The sequence below is a fragment of the Heteronotia binoei genome, chromosome 12 (genome assembly GCF_032191835.1).
Source record: "Heteronotia binoei isolate CCM8104 ecotype False Entrance Well chromosome 12, APGP_CSIRO_Hbin_v1, whole genome shotgun sequence".
Taxonomy (NCBI): Eukaryota; Metazoa; Chordata; class Lepidosauria; order Squamata; family Gekkonidae; genus Heteronotia; species Heteronotia binoei.
In genome coordinates this window covers 46685553-46709191 of record NC_083234.1, presented here as the reverse complement: position 1 = coordinate 46709191, position 23639 = coordinate 46685553, and the positions used below count along the sequence as shown (strand labels likewise).

At 43.4% G+C, this 23639-nt stretch overlaps 1 protein-coding gene across 1 annotated transcript in view; it reads right to left on the bottom strand.

The window, feature by feature from the left end:
- Positions 1 to 19631, bottom strand: part of SNRNP200 (small nuclear ribonucleoprotein U5 subunit 200) — a 37851-nt gene extending 18220 nt beyond the window's left edge. The window contains exons 1-22 of the mRNA XM_060251365.1: positions 19257 to 19631; positions 18124 to 18287; positions 15971 to 16142; positions 15417 to 15609; positions 14229 to 14284; positions 13395 to 13493; positions 12990 to 13142; positions 12434 to 12533; positions 11445 to 11581; positions 10778 to 10861; positions 10358 to 10531; positions 8992 to 9129; positions 8698 to 8853; positions 7199 to 7369; positions 6798 to 6991; positions 6160 to 6283; positions 4213 to 4362; positions 4003 to 4113; positions 3197 to 3328; positions 2712 to 2900; positions 1766 to 1963; positions 492 to 644 (exon numbers count right to left, since the gene is read on the bottom strand). Of these exons, the coding sequence (XP_060107348.1) occupies positions 492 to 644; positions 1766 to 1963; positions 2712 to 2900; positions 3197 to 3328; positions 4003 to 4113; positions 4213 to 4362; positions 6160 to 6283; positions 6798 to 6991; positions 7199 to 7369; positions 8698 to 8853; positions 8992 to 9129; positions 10358 to 10531; positions 10778 to 10861; positions 11445 to 11581; positions 12434 to 12533; positions 12990 to 13142; positions 13395 to 13493; positions 14229 to 14284; positions 15417 to 15609; positions 15971 to 16142; positions 18124 to 18287; positions 19257 to 19301 (3093 nt within the window). The 5' untranslated portion in view covers positions 19302 to 19631. The remainder of the gene's footprint in view (positions 1 to 491; positions 645 to 1765; positions 1964 to 2711; positions 2901 to 3196; positions 3329 to 4002; positions 4114 to 4212; positions 4363 to 6159; positions 6284 to 6797; positions 6992 to 7198; positions 7370 to 8697; positions 8854 to 8991; positions 9130 to 10357; positions 10532 to 10777; positions 10862 to 11444; positions 11582 to 12433; positions 12534 to 12989; positions 13143 to 13394; positions 13494 to 14228; positions 14285 to 15416; positions 15610 to 15970; positions 16143 to 18123; positions 18288 to 19256) is intronic.
- Between the last annotated feature and the right edge of the window lie 4008 nt (positions 19632 to 23639).

The following is a 23639-nucleotide window of genomic DNA, read 5'->3' as shown; positions in this document are numbered from 1 at the left end:
TGGGGATGGCTATCAGCCTCTCTGGGGCTGCCTCTCCCCATCCCTGACTGTCATGAGCCGTGGAATGGCCAATGGTGGGCAGGGTGGGCTGGCCCTCTCCTCCGGTTGCCTCCGCCTCCCTTCCGTGCCTCCGCCAGCAGGGTTGCCATGGCAACCATCTCCCTGATGGCAAGCTATGCCTCTCCCCTCCCCACGCTCCAGAGTGCCGAAGTTCTCAGGAAGTCTACTAGCGGCACAGGAGCCACGCTGTGGCCAGCCGCCCCTTATCTCTGGATTGGGCTGTTAGTCCCTTAAAGTCAGAGACAGGCATAGAAACATAAAGAAGACAAAACATGGTCTTCTGACTAACATGGCCTGGCTGATCACATGGGAATCATATTTAAACTGTTGAGCCCTTGTTGGCATCAGATGTGTGATTCTCCCACTAGAGACAAACCAAGGTGCAAGTAAAGTTCACAGATAACATGCTTGACAGAACCCTGAATTCATACCTCCCTAACAGTGATGTTTTTGAACTCGGAGGACAGTGAGAAAACACGGAAGAGCTCAATCTCACTCAAGGTAGGCTTGAGCAGCTGGTTGTAGGTTTGCATGGTTTCGTTGGTGATGTAGTAGTGGCTGGCAATGCGGCCCAGCTCAGTCACCTGGGCAAAGACAGAAGAAGTGAAGCCTTGTTAAGCTGACTGAGGAAAGGGGTGGGGAGTCCAAGTAAAGGATCCACTTTGTAGAGTATAGGGAAAGAGATCAGTATCTTGTCCACATAACCGACTCTGGAAGCCATCTGCTGATCTATGTTTGCTTACCTAGATTAGAGCATGTTTGAAAGCTAAATGTTTAATTCCTCTGATTCAGTCTCTCTGAAACCCAGTAAACCACCCACCCATGCTTCCCCCATTTATACGTCAAGATACATGGTGGGATCTTAAGTCTCCTGCTTGCACAAGTGATGTGTCTGCCTGTGTGAGATAACCGTCAGTTCTCCCCACCCACTGCTGGCGCCCCCCCCCCATGTTACACCCAACAAAGTTCCTGAGAGTCTGATCCCCTGAAGCTGAATATCAGGGAGCATGGTGCACTGCTGTGGAAATGGGAATATAAACAAGTTCAGTTCCATGGGCCCATCCCATCTACTGTCATGGTTACAAGATACTTATCAACCTATCCTCCACAGACTGGTCTTTTACAAACCAAAACAACTTATTGTGATGAATTCTATTGGCAATTATACATTACATCTTGTCCTCTCTTCTGAACCCACATATGCTGAGTTTCACTGGTTGACCCGTTCTACTATTTCCTCTTCCACATTTCATTGTGGTGGATCCTACCTTTGTTTTCCACTGGACAAAGAACATGTGTGTGGAATGTTTGCTAGTTTCCACGACTGCCCCATTTTACTTCTTTTGTTTCTAGGGTTCTACCAACCACTAGGGGCATGCCCACCCCGACCCTGCAGGCGGTTGCATGAGGAGAGGAGGCAGAATAACTTACTTGCACAAAAACTGCTCTGCTCACACTGGATAGGATGCATTCCACTTTCATAAGGCTTCACCACATTCCCATTGGTGAAGCAAAGAAATGTTTAGACTTATTATGGAGCAGGGGCAGCTGAACTTCAGTGCACTAAGCTGGAGCCCCTAAGCTGACAAACCAGCTGCCAAGTAGCACCCTATGTGGCCAAACCATGATGGAACTTGGTGAAATGCATTCCAAAAAACCGCAGTCTGAACTTTTCCTACCAACTGCCCAGAGATCATCTTCTCACCTGGAAATTCCCTGTCTTCTTGTCATACTTGACCAAGTTGTTCTTGTCTAGCATCAGAGCTGCAGTGTGCACCAAGTCTAGTCGGCGTTGATCCAACAACGGGTCCCCTTTGAGGTCATCATGAGATATTCCATACAGGGTTGGAGAACGCAGCATTCGGATGTAGAGGTAAGCATAGCCCAGCCAGTTGACAGCATCCTAAATTGTCCAATTAACACAATATCAGTGCCAACAGCTCTCACCCCTTTACTACTACAAGGTACCAGCTCTGGACAGGGGGAAAGGAGCGGGCGAAGGAGTTACAAATGAAATGGAGATGCGAAAGAGGGCTCTCCACACTGTGAGGGAGAAGAGTTTTAACTCTTCTGCAGCTGGCCCAAAGCCTAAACCAGGATACTTCAAGGACAATCTCCTCCCAACTCAAAGTTCACCCCCAACATCAGGAAGCACTCTTTACAGTTGAAAATCCAGGCTCCAAAACATAACCGCAGAGCTGTATACAGAATTACATGTAATCTGTGCTTCACAAAAAACACCCCCACCCATCCCAAAAATTATGTGCCAAATGTAAACTATCTTAAATCAATTATGGACAGACAGCCACCCTACATGGTGGGGGGGGGGGGGGTGAGGAGACAGAACAATAATATGCAGAGCACGAAACTCCACCTCTTGCTCTTGGTTTTGCCTGGCATAGCCCATGCACTTCAGCATGTTCAACTCAATATCCCATACTAAATTTGGTATTCACGGTCCCGGGTGTTCCACAATATGCTATGCATTGTGACCAGATGTTTCCCTGACGTGACGCTCATCAAAGCATTATTTGTTTCTTCCTTTGTTTATGATGCACACAACTCCAGAGACCAGCTGCCTGCTAAACATTTTGTTGCTAAACTGTTACAAAAGGAGGCTTCCCAGAGGATCTCCATCCCACCCTCCTCACCTTTGCATTCTGGACATTGCCCAACACAATTTCAGCATTCAACATGTCTGGGAGCTTGGCCACCATCTGGCTTTCAATGGGAAGCTGCTGGTTGAGCAATGAGAGGTAATACTGCAGCTCTCCGTGGGAAGTGATCAGGATCCCCTCACCCTTGGTATCATACTGAGGTCTCCCAGCACGGCCCAGCATCTAAACAAAACAAGTCAGAGACATCAAGGGGAGACCCAAGAGCAGGATTTTCAGTGTACTTAACTAGGAAGTCTTTAGTACTGAGCAACTGAAGGACTAAGAGATTACAGACTCATTGGAACATCTCATGGGTTTCCTACAGGAAGAAAATGCTCTTTACTAACTAGAGCCAAAATCACATTATTGTATTTCATCATCTACAAGCTGCTTTATGAACTTTAAATGAAAAAGTGGGATAAATGTTTCTTTCTAAGGTAAAAACACTAAAAGTAACAAAAATGTCATGCAGAGCTTACCTGCAAAATGTCCAGAGCACCCAGCTCAGTCCAGCGGCCCTTCTCTGGGCTGTACACCTGTGTCCCTTTGATGATGACTGTATGAGCAGGGAGGTTAACACCCCAGGCCAAAGTTGCTGTTGAGACCAGAACCTACAAGCAAAGAGTTTGGAATGCTTAAAAGATGGTTTCAGTGTTTATCCCAGAAGGGAAAAACAGCAGTTAGTCAACAGTTTGCAACCTGCAGAATGAAATTGGGGCTTACAAGGAAAATGGAAATGGTGGCAACGACTGAAAGACTTGCTTCCTTTTCAAGTCTTGTAAAGTTTTGATATATTTAAAAATATAACTGGCTGAGTTTTTGAGTTGCAAGCTTTTGTATCCTAATGTATTTAAATAATGAGTTTTGCTAGTTGGGAAAAAGGAACACATTAGGAACTAGCAAACAACAAAAATATTTGCTTGTCTGAACTTTAAAATGGTATGCTTCTAAATATTATCATGCAGAAATATTGGGATGTATCTAACAGCTAGCAGTTGCCCAGGCTAGCCCAGTCTCATCAGATCTTGGAATCTAAACAGGATCAGCCCTGGTTAGTATTTGGATGGGAGACCACCAAGGAATTCCAGGGTTGCTATGCAGAGGAAGGCAATGGCAAACCACCTCCATTAGTTTGTTGCCTTGAAAATCCCACAGGGGCACCATAAGTTGTGACTTGATGACATTTTACACACACGCACACAATAGCATATAAAAGCTAGAATGCTTTTGCGCAGAGGGACAGAAAAGCCATGCAAGTACTGTTGACAGAAAATCTTGGACTTACCTGAATGTGCTTGTCTGCAAATAAGTCTTCCACCAGTGTTCGATCCACCCTTGTCATCCCAGCATGGTGAATGGCAAAGCCATAGGGCAACAGGTCTTTAAGTTCCAAATTCTGCAAAGGAGAAAGTGACATTGCTATCAAAAGACTGAAATTCTTTCCTACCCTGCTTGCAGTCCAGTAGAGAAAACCCAGGAGATGCGTGCTGCTTACCTTGCATTGCTCAGCTTCAGTCCTGAGGACTTCAGTGGATGCAGAACCTTCCCGTAGAAAGAGACCCAGGGTGTCTTTCTCCAGACACATGTCCCTGATGGCTCGGGCAGTTTTCCCAGTCTCCTTCCTGGAATGGACGAACACCAGCACCTGGTTTGAGACATCACAAATCAGGGACAAGGTTGGTTAGGCATTCAAGCAATACCTTTGTTCAAAGGCTCAGATTTGATTGGGGAAAGAGGAAGATGGGCAGAGGAGATCCTTGAAAAGACTTGAAAGAATAAGAGGTATTGAAAATAACTGCAAAATGAGAAGTAAAACCAGAGGTTGAAGCACTGCAAACTAGGTCAAGTAGATTCTAAAGTAAAATTCTGCACAAAGAAAAGCTAAATTCTATGGGATGCATATATTACACAAATTCAGCAAAGTGTCTCACCAAGACATGTAAAATTTCCAGAAGTTTTGAAGCTAGGTTCAAAAAACCAAGGTTCTTCCCATTTTTTCCAGAAAAAAAAATGGACATTTTTTGGAAAAATTGAAAAAAAAAATGCTACATTAGCACTTCTTTTTTCTTTTCCAGACTGAAAGTCATTCTGTTACTTTAGGAACATAAAATATGACTATGGACAATTTTACTTGGTATGAAATTATCACAACTAGCATATTAAAAATATAATGTATCCAAACAACGATTACAAACAGAATTTACTTTTTAAATAATATTTATTTGTAATTGTAACAAATGGAGCAACAATCTCCTGAACTGTTTACTAGTTTATGTGGAACAGACAAAAAAACCCTCCACAATTTTTAAAAATCCAAAAGTAACAATTGTTCATATTTCCTCTCCACAGCATTAAATAAAATAAAAAACTCATTCTAATAAAAAGAATTGAAAAGGGGGAAATGTATAGAAGGGAGTGTAGGACTAAGTTTTAATGAATGGGCATGACCAAGGACTTGCTTATTCTCAGTGCACAGAAATTAGAATAATCTGATACCATACATATTTTTTAGAAATGATTTGGAAAATATCTGAACACCTCGTCTTAAAATATTTTATTCATCTGTTAAAATAAAACATTCCATAATCAATTTTTTTTCAATTTTTCCAATTTTGGGGGAAAAAACAAAAAAGGCTTCAGGAAAAACTTTTTTCCCCAGTTTTTTTTCCAGGCCTTCACATCTCTAGTCTCACCCTTCCCCACCAATAAAATCTACGTTCAAACACACCTGACAGCCAAAAGCATTTCTGTACAGCCAACAGTATCTTACATGAATATATTCTTGCCTGCTTGCCCTCTCAACTTTCTAAGGATACTCAGTTCACACTGTGGTTATAGCTGCAGGACATCTCTAATCAACAAATTTATTTACTTGTTTATGCAAGAATCTCACACAGTGCCTACTCCTAGGAAGATACATGGTCTCCCATTCCTTAGCTGAGAATAGTTCCAGGAACAGATGTCTGGAAATTGCTGAGACTCAGTGCAATGTTCATATAGGATTACTGAACTTTTTCCAGCACCTGAAGTGACTAGAAAATGCACAGCTGTAGTTATTTAATATCCTGCTTTTCTCCCTAATGTGGATCCAAAGTGACTTACATCATTCTCCTCCCCTCTGTTTTATCCTCACAACAGCCTTGTGAAATAGGTTAGGCTGAGACTATGACTGGCCCAAGGTCACCCAGCAAGCTTCCAGGGCAGAGTGGAGACTCAGACCTGGATTTCCCAGATCCTAGTCAGAAACTGGTACACCGTGCTGGCTCTCCTATATAATTTTTTTTTTTGTTCCTGAAACACAACATGGGGAAAAGTACCATTCTGGTACCAGTCTCCCAGTCGGAAAGGGAGTCCACATGACATACACATACACAAATCCTCTTTGAAGGCGGGCAGAGATTTCAAAGGGAAGATTTTGAGGAGTAGAAGAGCCCCATCCCACCTGATTCTTTCCAGCATGCTCCATTATTTTCTCATACACAATCTCATTCATGATCTGGAAGCGCTTGATGGCTTTCTTCTCAGTGATTCCCACATATGTCTGTTCCAGTGGCACAGGGCGGAAGCTGAAAAGAAAAAAAAAAGCAGGGGAAGGAATTATGTTAAGTTGCCACGCAACTTCTTTAAGATGTACCCATTTCTCTAAAGCTGTGGGTAAGTGGCCATTTTCAACTGCAGATAGGGTTGCCAACTCCAGCTGAGGAAATTCCTGGAGATGTGGGTGGTGCTTGGGAAGGAGGGAGGGAGCTCAGCAGGGCTGTGATATCGGAGTCCACCTTCCAAAGATGCCATTTCCTCTAGGGATACTGACCTCCAAAGTCTGGAGATCAGTTATAATTCCAGGAGACATCCAGGCCCCACCTGAAGGCTGGTGACATTAACTACAGATGCCATACATATGACACAAAGCTACTTTCCAAGCACATATCCATTTCTGTTCACACATTTCAAAAGCAACTGATGATCAAAATCACAGCCTGCTGTCAATATCATTCTCAAATGCCCAAAGTCCTCAATTTCTGACTGTCTTTGAGAGTGACTCCCACCCAAACACCCTCCCCTCAGTTGTGCCCCTCGCACCTGTTGTCAAAGTAGAACAAGCCTTTGGAGGGCTCCACTCTTAGGAATGTTGCCACATCCTCATAGTTTGGGAGCGTGGCGCTCAGCCCAATCAGCCTCACATCTTCCTGGGTCATCTCAATGTTACGGATGGTCCTGGCCACCAAGGCCTCCAGAACAGGGCCCCGATCATCATGCAGAAGGTGGATCTCATCCTATCGAAAAGGAGGAAGGCTGACCACATTGCAAAACGCATCAAAAAAGCCAGAGAGGGCTGCACCCATTTTACACATCCACAAAAGCAGCTCAGAAGCAGCTGTGACATAATGATGGCAGTTGCAGGTGCTACAAGCATTCTGCCAAAAACCAAGCACCCTGTATTGTCTGCATGGCAGAAATATGAATTCTTTGGGGCAACTTACCAAGATAATAAGGCGGACCAGCTGAGTATAGGTGCGCTCTCCTCCCTTGCGGGTGATGATGTCCCACTTCTCTGGAGTGCAGACAATGATCTGCGTGGCGTTTATTTCTTCCTTGCACAACTGATGGTCTCCAGTCAGTTCAGCCACAGTGATGCCGTAAGTGGCTAAACGCTACAAAGAAGATTGGGATAGGGTTATTATGGGTCCAGAGCATTTCACATACATAGTCTTGGCTTATTGTAATCTTGTATGGTAATATTAGAATACTGGGGGAGGGAGACTGAGAAGGAGTTGCTTGCCTAAGCCCCCACCTCCCCCGAGTCTGTGACAGAAGAGATTCAAGAGTCAGTTTGGTGTAGTGGTAAAGTGTGCAGACTCTTATCAGGGAGAACTGAGTTTGATTCCCCACTCCTCCACTTGCACCTGCTGGAATGGCCTTGGGTCACCTACAGCTTTCACAGAGCTGTCCTTGAAAGGGCAGCTTCTGGGAGAGCTCTCTCAGCCCCACCCACCTCACAGGGTATCTGTTGTGGGGGAGGAAGATAAAGGAGATTGTAAGCCACTCTGAGATTCAGAGTGGAGGGTGGGATATAAATCCAATATCATCAAACAAGGGATCTTGGCTACTGCACTACTTCAGCCCTATTAAGGCCACCTCCAGTGATGCACAGCTGGTACATTCAGGGCATCCTGGGTTGATCTCAGTGAAGAACAGCAAGCAAACAGTGGTATGTCAGAGTATTTTGGATTTAAGGTAACATCCTAGCATAGCCAAGTGATGGGATTTAGCTCAGCAGGGACCCCTGAAGCTCTCTTGGGATAGTCACTTTCTCTGCCTCCACACAGGTTGTCATCAGAATAAATTGAGCAGAAGAGGGTGGGGAACTATGCATGTCATACTATGCTTCCTAGAGAAAGGATAAAGTGGACAGCATAAAGGTGAAATTGGCTTACAAATGAGACTCCTCACAAATCTTTGAAAATGGGACAAGCCTTCAGGATAACTAGCAGCTGTCAGAAAGGGGACACAGACAAGCCTCTGTTCCAACACTCTCATTGGAGTGAGTTGCCACTTAGCCCCTCCTCCTCCCAACAGGATACTTCAGCAGCCATTCCTCCTGGCAGCCCTCTCAAGAGCATGAGGGTGTCAGCAAGGCCCTTTCTATCTGCCTAGGTTGGGCAATCACCCCCCGTTTGGAATCCTCTGTCCCAAATGGACCATGGACATTCCACTTGGCACTACTACAGTGATCTTACTGCTTGTTCCCCACCACCACTTTTCACTGTTGTGCCTGAAAGGAAACCACTCTGACAGGCCCACTTCCACTTTGTTCAGTACTTAACAGACTTTTAAGCCATTAGTAAATAATAAGAGTCAATAAATAATGCCAGTAGAGGATCCTTTAAAAAGGACCGATACTTTCTCTCAGGAAACACTGCAGTTCCCCATGCATCTCCAACTCACTGCAGGTTTCCTATAAAACAAATCCCCTTCTTACCTTTCCAAAACTGCCCACCATTTCCTGTACTAAGGACCTCATTGGTGCAATGTAGATAATTTTGAAGTCATCCACATTGATGGTCCCATCAAGGTTGATATGTTTGCCTATCTCACGCAGCATACACATCAAAGCCACATTGGTTTTCCCAGCACCCTGGAAAATGGAGGGTTAAGATTATACTTTGACACTGCAAAAGCCAAAACAGAAATACCTCATAAGCAAGGATAGAAACAGCAGGGTAACACAGAGCCAGTTGTTTTGACACTATAGAACAATGCGAAGGACACTTACTGTGGGCGCACACAGAAGCAGGTTCATGTCTGTCTCAAGTGCGGCACGATAGAGTTTGCTCTGAATCCGATTCAGTGTTTTGAATCCTTCAAATCCAGCCTGAGCATATTTAGGGAGTTTTTCCACAGGAACCAGTTGCTGCAAAGGAGAAACATATATATATATTTTTTTTTTTGGGGGGGGGGGATCTTTGTTCAACATATTCATTACTCAAGTGAGTCAGAAACAAGCCTATGAAAATGAAGAAGTTGGGGGTGGGTGGGGAAAAAGGGCTTCAAAACAATTAATCATACTTCAGAGCAGAGAGAGTACACCACTCCTTTATCACAAAGCAGGCAATGGAAGATTTAGAAGCAATCAAAAATGGTAGAGAAGGATTTTTTTAAAAACTGTTTGTGCAGCAAAACAAGGCAACCGCAGAATGGTGACCAGAAGTGGGACCAACAGCCAGTCCAAACGTATTTAGGAAGAATCACAATTCTGTACTAGAGCCCATGTCCCTGGAAAAAGTCCCTGGTTCAAGCCCTGACATTTCCAGTTAAAGGATCTAAGGTAATGTGTTGGGCAAGACCTTTTTCACCCTGAGAACCCTGGTCAGCCATTGCCAGTCAAAGCTACAATACCGACCTGATGGCCCACTGGACTGACTCCATACAAGGCAGCTCCATACCATTTTGGGATCTCTCTGATCTGAGGACTTCTGGGTATCCTTTAGCAAAGCAAGTGCTGTTGGCGTGAGGCTTTCCTGATGGAGGCACTGAAGGTGTGGAATAACCACCCTTCATAAAAGGATTATCCAGAACTTTTTATTTATACCAGCATTTTAAAATTGGAACTTTTCTTGGAGTAGCAGTGAGTTTTTTACCATTGTATATCATTGAACAATCCCAGATAGAAAGACAATAGTTTACATCATTCTCTTATCCTCCATATTATCCTCACAACAATCTTGGACCATCAGCCTAATCTACTGCACTAGGTCATCCTGCAAGCTTCCATGACAGAGTGACGATTCTCCCAGATACTAACGCAACACTCTGACTACTAGACCACACTTGCTCTAGTCCCTCTTCCCCCAGTGTACAAGCATCAAAGTAGTCAAAAGCAAATCAATAGTTATCAGCCGCTGCGAGCCCTGCTCCCAGCTTGATGAGAAAGGAAGCATTTCCCTGATGTTCAAGCCAGGCACCACCCACCAAGCAGACTGAAGGAAACCTTCAGTCTGCTTGGTGGGTGGTTCCTGGCTTGAACATCAGGGAAATGCTTCCTTTCTTTGTTGGAAACCAAGCTGTTAGTGGAGACACAACTGCAAGGTCCCTAGCCCCATGCTGTGTTTCTACAGGTAAGAAATAAAGAAGACCCCAACCTCGTCAGAACCAAAAGGCTTTGGCTTCAGGGCAGGGACATGAACTTCCTCATAACCTTTGCGCTGTCTACGAAAAGAGCCATCCGGCAGCTGGCATCGCTTGTTGGCCATGAAGTGACTCCCTTGGGCAAATACCAGGTCCTCAAGGTCCAAAACTTGCCGAGGGGCCAATGCCTGAAATTGAAGAAAAAAGCCAAGACAAAAACTGCATCACTCTTAGCCAAAACTCACAAAGAAAAAAAAAGTACAGAAAACTGCATGTCTTCTGTCCATGTAGCTTGTTTGGCAAGAGGCTGAAGGCCCCATTTTTCCTCATTAGGAGATAACCTGAGATGCAGAATCTTCTGCAAGGTTGCTCTCACTCAGATAGTCCCTCAGTCTCTAACACCCCAACCACCACCTTTGAATAAAATGAAATACCTCCCCTCCTTGGTCCAGATCCATGGTTTCCAGGTCAGTGTCCATGCGGGACTGGCGGACACGTTCTCTGCGAGAGCGCTCCTCCTGAATAAGTTGGAAAAAATGCAAGTAAGTGCACATTTCAGCTCCCCAGGCAGCTCAGCAGAAATTATTCAGCTTTCTTTGTTCAAGGTTTTAAGTGATCTCAGACTTCTTATTTTAAAAAACTGTACAGCTAGCTTCAACCAGGGTTTTTATTACAAGGTATGCAGCTCACCACTACAAAATACACCACAGATATACAGAGAAAGTGCATTCATATTATGTGTGCAGTGTTTTAGTAGCAAAGGAAAAACTGCAAAATATTTTCCACACTAGATTCAGCAGCACTTCTTTCCTGCCATGAACAAGGGCAACCAAGCAGCTGCTAGAGGGCTGAACTTGAACCCAAAACTGTTACTGAATCAAAAAGAGGCTTTGGGCAAGTTTCTAGCTGCATTCAGACATCCCAATAATTACCAATGAATCAATAATTTAGACACAAACCTTGGTTTCACTGGAGCCTTTTTCTCTCTCAACTCAAACAATCAGACTAAAAAGGATGCATTGCAACCCATCTTGATGCTTTGTTCAGCCATCAAAGTGAATTTTTACCCAAGTTTTGCCCCACCCCACCTCCACTCCTTACTCGAATCAGGTCTTCCTTTTCTGTCTCATGTAGCTGATACAGGAACTTTGACAGCTCAGGGTCTGACTCCATCTTTCCCATAATCCTCTCCTTCTCAGCTTCACTCTGAGCACTAGCCAGGAGGGTACAGTACAAGACTAAGGAGAGAGCAAAGAACAGCCATCTGGAGTACACTGGATGGATGAGCCAAACAGTAGATACCTTGTATTCCCCAAGGGTGGCAAAGAAAACATGTGGCCTGCAAGCCAATGAACTGTTCACTGAATCTTACTGCACTGTTAATTATGGTATAAATGTGCTACAAAATCTAGACTACTGATACAAGTTTAAGTTTATTAAATTTAACAGCATATAGGCCATACACTAGTTTTTTAAAAAACTAAGATAGACTACTGATACTTTTAAAATGTTTAACATACAGAGCTGAAAAGATTAAATGTACTGACATCCACAGAAGATGCCATTATACAATGCATCTTGCGAATTCCTTTATTGCTACCAGCCTCTCCCTTGCGACTTTTAACACTCATCAGTTCACTATCACTTAGCAAACCACTTCACTACACTAAAATCACATGAAGTTTAAGCACTGTGCCTACATTTTCTCAACCGTCCAAGTATACTTGCTGCACTGTTCAGAGCAGCACAATATATGACTCATCCCTCAAACAACTGCAAAAGACCAGCATTCAGAAGAAGCCATTTCATGAAGCACGGGCATCCCAAGGCAAGAAGACTTGCTATCTTGACCACAGCAGACACTTTGTACCCCCAACCTTTCTCTCCAATGGGAACCCAAAGCAGCTTACATTGTTTCTCTCCTCAACTGTATTCTCTCAACAACCCTATGAGGTACATTAGGATAAAGGTGTGTAACTGACCCCAGGTCAGCCGGCAAACTTCCATGGCAGAGAGGAGATCAGAACCTGGAACTACCACACCCTAGTCTGGCACTCTAACCATTACACCATGCTGGCTCTCTTACTCACTCATCATTCTGTGTTGCCTCAACACTTTAATGAAGTCAAATGTGTTAAAGCCCAGGAGCAGGACCAGCTGGTTTTCACATTCTCTGTCATCACTGGCAGTCTAGAGAGAGATGGGACAAGGGGGGGAGCTCATTCAGCAGTCCATTGAGAACCATTTATTTGTACACAGTAGCTTCCACATATACAGAAATGCATGCCATCAGATGGTTGACAGAACCATGCAGCATCAAAACAATGTTGTATTAATGAGAGAATGAACCTGAGGGACAAACACTTGAAGCATCTCCAGGATTTTTTCCAAGGGCATAGTAGATACACAATCCCTCACAGACCTGCCTCCTCATCCTCAGCATTCAAATAACATGATATTGAAAAAAGTCAGAACAATTCAGGGTTACAGTGAGATGGCTCAAATTCTTTTTTCTCCCTTTGGAGGAGGAAGCCACATCAGTATTTACTTTCCATAAATATATTCACTTTTCCTAATAAGTGCATCACAAGACAAACACACACAAGCTCATGGTTGCAGCCTCAAAAGGAAAAGGTAACAGCACACCTTTAAGATTTCCAGAACTTCATCTGCCTTTTTCTGGGATACAATGGCATCATCGTAGAAACGGCTCAGCTGCCGCTGCAGCCAGAAGGCATCAATGTCCCGGGGGTGGAGATCTTTCTTCTTGGAGCTCATAAGCTCACCTGATGCCACAAGCTAAGAAGAACAACACCACAGCATTTTCACAAAATGCCTTAAGAATTACATTAAAACATACAGCAGGTAAAGCTTTTAAGTACTATTGTGTGTGTTCTACACATAGAGGGGCCACATACTCCCTTCTACTGGTTTACATGGCAATCCTAATATAAAGAAATGATAGGTAATCTCCAAGCTATTAGACTACATCATTATAAAACATCACTTAATAAGACAGCAAATGTCCTGTGTCTTCCCTGGCTGACTTACATTGGCTGAAAGTGTGCAACGGACAACAGCCTCATCACCTTCCATGTCATCATCAGATGCTTCATCCCGCACTTCGCCATAAACATCTTCATCCCCTTCCTGTTGGAGCAAGAAACCTTCTTAGTTAGAGGTTCTTTCCCAATGCATTGCCCAACATTTCCAAACAAGTACCAATTCATTAGTAGCATGATAAAAGCAGGACAAACAGATCAAAGAGCAAGACAATAATTCTACAAGCAGAAGAGAGATCAAGTCATACTCAAGGCAAGAAAGGGTTTGAGTTACTATACTAGAACTCCAGTGTGGAATGTTATGCTTGGACTTGGCCTTCCTCTACCAGGAAGTTTTAAACAAGGCCTCTTCCACCATATCTTCTTCAGCAAAGGGAGAAAAAGCAAGATCTGGGGGCAAGGACTCAGTCTAGCAAGCACTCCAGTGACAAACTACACACACACAGAAAAGGAAATTTTTCAATTCCGCCACAGGGCAGAAATCTAGCTTGGTACTGTTGATAGCAATGCTCTAGTCATCACAGAAAAATCTTCCAGCTACATATACACAGCTAGAAAGAAACTCAGACAGGGAGAGAGCTATTGCCTGTGTGGTACTGGATGTCTGAATTCACACCTATCCCATCCTGTAGGCATGGGTTTTTTGGTTTGGGGGGGATTTTGGTTTGGGGGGGATTTTTTTGGTATTATCCATGGAAGCAACAAGTTATCTTTGCCTGTTTGGCGGAGAGGGCAACAAATAAATCTTCTGTTAGGAAGGCTGCCATGTAAGCCACTCTCTACTTCTTGGCTTTATCCACATCAGAAGAATCCGACCACTTACTTCTTCATCTGATTCAAACTGCACGTTCACACCATAGGTCTCATCAATGTTGTCATCTAGAAAGGAGGGAAACAAATGAGAAGAAAAGCCCAGTTTCAGATCTGTCGAACTCCTCCTGCCCATGAGCACTGAGTTCATTATTTAAGAGAACCGTGCTCCTGTAGTGAGATGAGCAATGGCTTCATGATTAATTTAATGCATCATAGAAATGGGAAGAAAGTCAGCATGGACTGAAACCCAGGTGTTTCCTGTACATGCCAAGCTGGCCACGAACAACTTACAAAATACAATGAATCCAGTACTTTACATGCCAACTCAGTCTACTGTTAAGGCAGACAGCAGTGGCCCACAGTCAGCTGAATCCAGTGAGCAGCAACCATTCCAGCATGCTGCCCCAGAGCATGGGAGTTTACTAGGCAACGTCCTATGGAGTCAGGCCACTGGTTCTTTTAGCACAATCTTGTCTATTCCAACTAGCCAGGCCTGAAACCAGATATTGTTTAACTGGAGATGCCAGGGACTAGACCTGGTATCTTCTGTTTGTAACACAGGTACTCTAACACAAGGGGTCCCCAATGTGGTGCCCACAAAGTGTTTTTAGGAATTGGGTGGGGCCAGGCTTTTGCCCAGCAAGGCTTCTGATTGGCTGCACAGATTTTATTGGAAATGTTGCTTTGGTTGCAGCTGCCATCACAGCATAAGGATCTCTTCTGTGTTACTGAAATTAAGCTGCGGCAATCATTTTGTGGCTGGCTTGGCCTCCTTCAGTAGTCATTTTGTTGCTGAATCTATCAGAATTCCAAATGTGCCCAAAGGTTCAAAAAAAGGCTGGGTACCCCGCTCTAACACATTGTGTGCTTTCCCACACAACCACTACAGGTTGAGGTGGTCACAAAAACAGCACAAACTTTTATGGTATCATATGAGTTTTCAATTGTCAGAGCATAAATTTAAGAACAATTAAAAGAAAAATTGAGTATCAGCATCCCAATAACATCTAAGGCAGGCACAGAACATCTTTTACAGAAGAACTGTAAGTTAGAAAGCATAATGTAGGAGTTATCAAGGGCAACTAATATTGCCTTCAATAAAAAAGGTTACCAATCTCTGTTACTCTACATAGAATGCAGGTTACAAATACTGAACTTGGAAGGAGCTGTGAAAGGAGTTCAAGCTTAGGCACCATACCCATGTTCTGGATCTCCTTGTCCCCACCATAATCTGTGATTTTCTTGCCCAAGTTCACCAGCACATGGTAACGGGTATCATCTGTCTGTCCCAGAAGCAGGTCAATCTCTTTTCGCCGCTCCTTATCTCGAAGCTTCTCATTCTTCAGGACAGCCAGGACCTCATCAGCAGCTCCACACAGAATGTCTCGGGGCTGTGAGAAACAAGAGTTATTTTAATGGGTGTGATGTCTGCCTCCCACATTTACTTCATGAATAAGCACTGTTATTTCTCAGTTGTGAAACCAAGGCAAGACAAGGCAGTTTTTTCAATGAAATGGTCAGTCCAGCATAACCATGGCCTAACATTTATCAAGAAATCACATTTAGCTCTGAAACACAATCAGCTTATTATAACTTTTTTTATTTATAGTATCATTGGAGCAATTTCACAGTGCTTCATAAAGATGTTTGCAAGCTATCCCATGTACACACTAAAAGACCACAGAGGTTGTCATCTTCTCCTTAGCCAGCGATTCTGCACACTAATATTCACAAAACCCAGCCATCTCTCACCTGATCCCCAAGGGCTGCCTGTATGAAGCTCAGTAGCACTTCATATGTCTCCCGAGTCTCCTTAGTTTTGGGTTTATAGATAATTCCCACCATCTCATCAATGCCCTCAGAAAGTAGAGTGTAACCCTTCATCTTGTTGATGTCATGTCTGTCTTCATCACGTTTCCGCCTCCTAAAAAGTGAGGACCATGTGACAATCAAGAAAAAAAAAAGAATACCTCTCCAACACACAGTCAAAAGAATAACAGCAGAAAGAGAAAAGCAAGTAACAATCACATCCTCTCAAGTGAAATAATAAACTTCTGTTTTTACACATGCTGGAGTACAAACAAGTTAAAGTTGTATACACCAGAAGGTACTATATTTTGAGTTAAAAATTCAGAGTAATGACAACTGGCACAGTACTTTCTTCTACCCTAATGATCCATTAAAAGGGTGATGAAGGCTGGAGGTGTATGGGAAACTTGGAGGCAGATGGGAAATAAAACTAGGAAAGGGAAAACTGCAGAGATCTGCTTTGCTCACACCATGGAGCTGGGAGAGCTGAACAAAATACAAAGGAAAAATTGTGAACCAGACCCAATTGGGATATAAATGGAAAACAAACAAACAAATCATGAACAAATGAATTAAAGACACAAGGGAGTATATTAGGGCTCCTCAGCTGGATTAATGCATCTTTCATTTTTAAACTACTGACAGCATTGTAAGTTTTCCTATTGCAAGGGCAATTTCAGAGATAGCAGCTGTCAAGGCTCTCCAGAATTATCAAAACTACAGTCCCAAGCACACTGCACTTAAAAAATGTAGCAACACCATGAACAGCAAATACACTTAATCGCTTATTCCAAAGATCAGCACAACAAAGGCCTGAAATTGCTTTAGAGTATCCAATACAGCAAACACATTTACATCTGTGTATCCTTAGGTCCCCACACCAATGCTAACTATTACTTAAAATACCTGAACACATAAGACTATCATCAGTGAAAGGTCACTTCATATATAAACAGTCTGCCACATGGAAGTCAGTATGTGTATACACCACACAGCAGCATCACAAGAGTTGCCTTTTTTGTTCATCACTGGAATTACATTAACAGGACAGATTCAGTGGCCCAATCCATATGGTCAGTTCATTTTTGGATTACGTAATAACCAAACATACAAACACCACTCACCAGAATCCTTTACCATCTGGCATGTATTAGTCTATCTTTGCATAATTGTAATGTAAAGCTGCTCTTGAATGGGAAAAAATATGGTTGAAACTGGGAACCTGTGATCAAAAAACTAGCTGCTTTGTTAAAATCAGTTTTTTAAATTCAGCCTCATGCCCATTCCTTCTTAGTCCTCATGGCCCTTTTTATGGTTGCCAGACCACAACACTACAGGAGAAGCTAAAATAGGCAGAATCCCTCTCTTGGAATCTGGACCTAGCTATCCTACATTCCCTCAAACCTCTGACCTGCAGGCTGCAGCCTCCAGCTTTCAGTCAATAGTGACCCCTTTGCCCTGTCTGTATAGTCTCCTTGGCCTCTCTTCTCTACAACCACCTGCCCCCCGTCACTCATTGTTTTCTCAAATTCCTGCCTTTCAAGCCACTCTTACTGTGTCCCTCTGCTCTAGCCACCTTATTGCTTGACCACTGACCCTAGCATTGCTCTGTTCCTGCACCAAATACTTTATCCCTTCTTGATCTTATATTATGAATTTTCTTAGGCTCACCTTTGGATTTAGCCTCTTCTTGTTTCAGTTCCCCACTTCTTACTCCCTATTCTTGAAGATTCCTTCTCTTGTTACCTTCCCTTCAGACTCCTCTATCCATCCATAGCCTACATCCTTGAGCCTTCTTGCCTCTCAATTTCAACTGCTTCTTATGTGCCAGGACCTTTTACTCAGTCTTCACCGTGTCCCCCTCTGATATTCCAACTCCAATCAAACTGATAACTTCCCAGTCCTTCAAACAAGGCATACTTCAGCACCCCAGACCACGGAACAGTCAGCCAATCAGTGTCATTCAATGACAAGTGACTTATAAGATTCACAGATGCGATCCAGTTTTAGGAATTCAGACTGTTGATTGTTATAACACCAGCCTATGTATGTTTAAAATACTCTTTGCTACCTTAGTTTGTTACAGAGAAACTTACTTGGCTCGTCTCTCCTCCTGCATCTGAGGTTTGGTCCTCTGTGCCTTATCACCCATGCGAGTACCTTCCAGCTTTCCAACCAAGGACAGTACCTCCCCTGTAGGCTCATCACGACGGGTTCTGTCGATCAGCGAGCGGTCAGCTTGGAGTACAAGGTTTGAGTTCTGGGGGATGGAATCATGGCACAAGAAAAAGATCAAGATTTTGGAATGGCCATGAAGCAAAATCTCACCTACATTCCTGCTCTTAGCTCCACACTGTGATGACTAGGGAGCATTCTATCATCTCCCAACCTGCTGCATATGTAAATTAAAATAAAACATGAAAAATAAAAGAATAAATTAAAAACAAACAAATTTCATGTGCTACCAGGAACAGTACCACCCATTTCCCACATGAAGGCATAGCCACAATCACAGATGCAACAGAGAAAATATTTTTCTTTGGGTACCTTTAAGCCCCTCTTTTCCCTGTAAAATGCTAACAATACACCCATGTATCAGAAATAAATAAATAAATAAATATATATATATATATATATATATATATATATATATATATATATATATATATATATATATATATATATATATATATATATATATATATATATATATATATATTTAATGGGAAAAAATAAACCCTATCACCCCTACCCATGTGGCCCTGATCCAAACCAAGTTCATCCACACTGCCAATCCATCTTTGAGAGACATATCAGGGATTCATTCTCTGTACTGAATCTGACTTGGCTTTTAGACATCTTTGTGAGATACTGGCCTCTCTTATCTACGCAGCAAAATAAATAACACAACCGCCCTTCCAAACTATTGCTATTATTATTATCAGAGCAGATAATAACATCCACAATACTGCCAACATATTTGTCCAAATATTATTGTTAGCTTTATTATTAATAAGGCACACTGATAAGCTTGTTACTAAAGAAGACGATCCACCAGAGTCTTTGCGGGAAGACTATAGGACTATGCTAATCTGAAGAGACTATGTGTCAACAATAACAGATCAGCATCAAGCGAGCACTAGACTCTACTACTGTATGCAATTCCCCTGAATGAGGAAGACCCAAAGACCGCGCAGAAACCCTCAACGTTTCCCTTCAAAGTACTCACCGCCTTGTACTCGTACTGCAGGCTCCGGGCGGTCACATCCGCCATGGCGGCTCTGTCGCCTTCTTCCCGGTTCCGCTATCGACCCGGGGGGTAAATGTTCTTACCCCTGGCCTTTTTAGGCAGCTCCTCCGCTCCTGCAAAACGGTGCCGCACGCACTTCGAACACACAGCTACTTCCAGTTCCGGGTCACATCCGCAAGCCCTTCCTTTCCCCTAGTGGTGAATGCCACTAACGACGATTTCGGTTCCTAAGTGATTGTGCTAGGGAGGTGACGAAGCAGTCATAAATATTTGGGCCTAGAGCGGTTTTTTCGTTCTAGCTCCTGGACTCCCATATGGCGTCGTTCAAGTGGAGACAGGAGATTAGGGCCGTGTGTAACTCTTGGGATCTATTTTTTTTCTATCGCCGGATGCGCGCAGGCTTTAGCGATATTTCCGGAATAAGACCGACCATGTTGTCCGTTCTAATGGGAAATAGATGCGGGACTTTACCATAAAGATGTCAGGGATAGAGCAGCACCATCCTGGTCTACAGAGGATCATAGTCAACGGTGGCTTGTTGTTTCTAGGGAAAATTCAGGCTGTGTGTCACAACAACCAATCTATTTTTGTAGGTTTATATCTCTAGGATAGAAATAGAAACTGATAACAGGCTGGGGTGCTTGAGTGATGTTGTCTTGCAGAGAAAAAGAGGGGAATTGTCCTGAGCTACCCTTACCGCTATAGGGTAAGAGAGACTAATGTATTTACTGAAGCATAGGCTTTTGTGGGCTACAGCCTGTTTTACAGGATACCAGAATGGCTGGGGGCAGCTTGTTTGGGGTACGCACTCCTTTTTCCAATCCCTCTCGAACTTGGGAGGGGCAACTTTAGGGGTGATAGGATCTTCGTTCCCTGCAAATTTGGTGCCATTTGCAGTAAACACCAGCTCCGTACCCCCTGAAAGATCCTCTATCCTCTCCCCAGGAAACAATCGACACCTTAGTGCAGAAATTGGTATTAAAAATTAATACTTGTGCTGCCTAAATCCCAAATCTGAAATTTAACAAAAAAAAACCTCATGCACACCTCTGCTGCTCAGTCTTTGATTCCATGTTCATTATCTCTGATGCAAATTTGGATTGTCCTCTTTCTGATGGATGGAGGCTCTGAGCTATTAAGACTTGTATAAAAGTGAGCTGAAGCCTCTAATTCAAAGACTATGTATTGGATGAATGTATCTCCTCCGTTTTATCAATTCAGACCAGCTTTCAATATCACCAATTAAACCTGTGCCATCATAAAACACAAAGCCAGCAAAACAAATTAGTGTTAGAAACTCAGCAGACAGACGAAGGACAATCCAAAGGAATCCAAGTAGTCAGGCCTGAAGAAATAGAAAATGTTCAAGGCTTGGAAAGATAGCCACAGATGAGGCACTCCAAGTCTATTGTCAGAGACTATTCCAGAGGAGAAGAGCAACTGCCCAATATTGTAGACAACATACACACTTGCCAAGGTAGGAGTGCAACTCAAAGCCTGCTGAGCTGACCAAAAGTAGTGCATGGATTCATCCTGCACCTTGAGATGTGAAAGATGACGAGCCCATGAACAAGGGAAGAAATGGCCACTGGCCCTTCTTTGGTGGTACTAGACAGTTGTGTGACCCTTGTCACTACACATGCAACCACAGAAATAGCTCAGAAGTAATTTGCCATGTGTTCATTGGGGCTAACTGCACAGGCTTGCAGCGTTAATGAAGCAGGAGAGCAAGGGGGTTCTTTGAGGACATGTGACATTGACACAGTCTAACTAGGCAGAGAGGGTCAAGGTGGTTTTTTTTAAAAAAAAATTCACTCTAGTGGAACTAAAATAGATCGGCATTTGGCCAAGGACTGTGTTCCAGAAGGTTTAAGGTTCATATGTGGTGGCAGTATTTTTGGAAACACCCCCCATAGCTTTGGATGGTCTGGATTCACAAGCAGCTAAGACACCAGAGAGATCAGAGCCCAAGACCTAGGTTATGCATTATGCCTACTCTGTCTTCAAAGCCGCTGACTTGGAGTTTGTCCAGCCAAAATTCATCCTAATTCTGTAGCCAAAAGACCTGGATTTAGCCCTCAGATTAAGCAACTGAATATGCACGTTTTCTGTTTTGCATTCATTCGTTTGCATGCTTCTTTCTGTACTCTAAACAAACAATTATAAAACTTAGACTATAACACTGTTATTTTAGGGATTTATGTCAACATGATGGGGTTCTACAGCATGTAAGGAAAGAAATAGAGATTTGTCACTGTTGGAAAACAAGTAACTTGAGTGGAATAAAATACATTCAAGCAATCAGAATACATATATAGAATCAGTTTATAAAATGCAAAACATGTCTGTTAAACACATTAAATTCAAGAGAGAAATTTGGGGAGACAGAAGATATTTGGGCATATTGATATGAGTAAAAATGGTCCTTTGGATACCCCAGATTCAAACTGTTTATAGCTTTACAGATCAAAGCCTTGGTCATGGAATTGGCTTTCCAGATTAAGGCCTCAGTCCTGGAAATAGACAAGGAGCAAGTGCAACTAGGAAAGTGGCCAAGGAAAATGCTGTCAGGTCACAACTGACTTCCCTGTAGGGTTTTCAAGGCAAGAGATATTCAGAGGTGGTTTGCCATTGCCTGCTTCTGCATCACAACCCTGGTATATTTCAGAGGTCTCCCATCCAAATACTAGCCAAGGTCAATCCTGCATAGCTTCCAAGATCTGATGAGATCAGGCTAGCTTAGGCTATCCAGGACATGGCTAACTAGCAAAGTACTGGTGGTGTTTGTTTATTATGGCAAACCTCAGTCAAGACTCTCATTGCTTCATTTTGTAACAATTAGAATTTCCGGATCATCTTCCAAGGCTATCCTACCTGTGGAGTTTGACAGTAGTCTAGCCTGAATTAATTCAAACACTTGTCTAGTTTCTCCAGGAATGGTTGCAATGGAAGAATGAGTCTAAGCTGATAAAAGGGACCCCAGTTTTCTCCACCATTTTTTAAGTCCAGTAACATCTAAACGCCCAGGAACACCCTGGGCTGTGTTCCTGATGTATCAAGGGAAGCAGAACCCAGCTGAGAACAGGTTATATGTATATTCCTGTGTCATCTTAATTAGCGCTTCTGCCTTGTCTTGGCTAAGTTTCAGTTCATTCACTCTTAGACCAGAATGAAATGGAAAGGGATGTCTGTGTCTAGGAGGAAAAATTCCTGTTGAAGACTCCTGATTCCACTCTCAAAATCACTACTTCATTATTCCAAGGACATCTGCAACAGATACAACATTTCAAAGGCTGAGTACCCAAGCACTTCTCCCATGAGTGTGAATTTTACAATCTGGCAACCCGCTGTGTAAAGACGTATCTCCTGTTCTAAATTTATCAGGTGTTCTTTCCAGCAATCTCAAATGGAGAGGACAAAAAGGACATAAGGAGTTTTCTTCCAGAAACTCATAAGGGCAACTTTATGTAAGATAGGGAAGACACTAGAGCTAGAGAAGAGCATTCCTGATGGCTGAAACAAGGCAAAGAAAAGACTAGACTGCATTGAAGAGGGCTAAATTATGCTGCTGTGCTAGGGCCTGTACACATATACCATTTACAGAACCATACTGCTTCAGTGGTTCTAGTACAAGTCCAGCCTTGATAGAGGGATCAACAAAAAGCCACAGTGAAGGAGAGTGTGAGAGTCCTACTGTGCATGGGAGGGTGCTGTTTTAAGTCAGCATTAGGTTTTGCGTACAACAAAGTTGGTTTGATCATCTACAGCAGTGATCCTCTAGTGTGGAGCCCATCAAAGCGTTTTCTGGCACTAAAAACCAACCAGGGCTTTCCTCCTTATTGAAGCAGCCCAGGAAGTGTCCCCTTTGTGTCTATAAGGAGCAACAATTTGGAAACGGCTGTCTCATCCTAGGATGCTCAGCTTGAACTTGCCAACATTTTTGAGAGGCAGCCTTATGGTGACTATTTTCTGACAATACCTGCTACCTGTTTTCCAAACTTCCAGAAGTGCCCACACAAGTTTCAATAAGGTTGGAGATTCCCAAGCTATAGTCACATTAGGAGGGCCCAAGGAGGAAATATAATTTTTATTGACTTGAGGACCTTTTAAAAGATATTGCATGGATGAACATAGTTTGAGTGCTGTTTTTGCAGGCACAACGTTGCGCTTCTCAGGGGGGCGTGTCATGACCCAAACTCCGCAGGATGCCGCCTAAGCCTGGCCTTGCCCCCAACTCCACCCCCTCCACCTGAACACCACACTCTGCCTCACTTCCGCCCACGCTCGGGCGCAGCCTTCAGGCGCTGCTGCCCTCGGGCGGAGCGGTGCTCAGGCAGCCCCCCGCCCACGTAACTCCCCTCC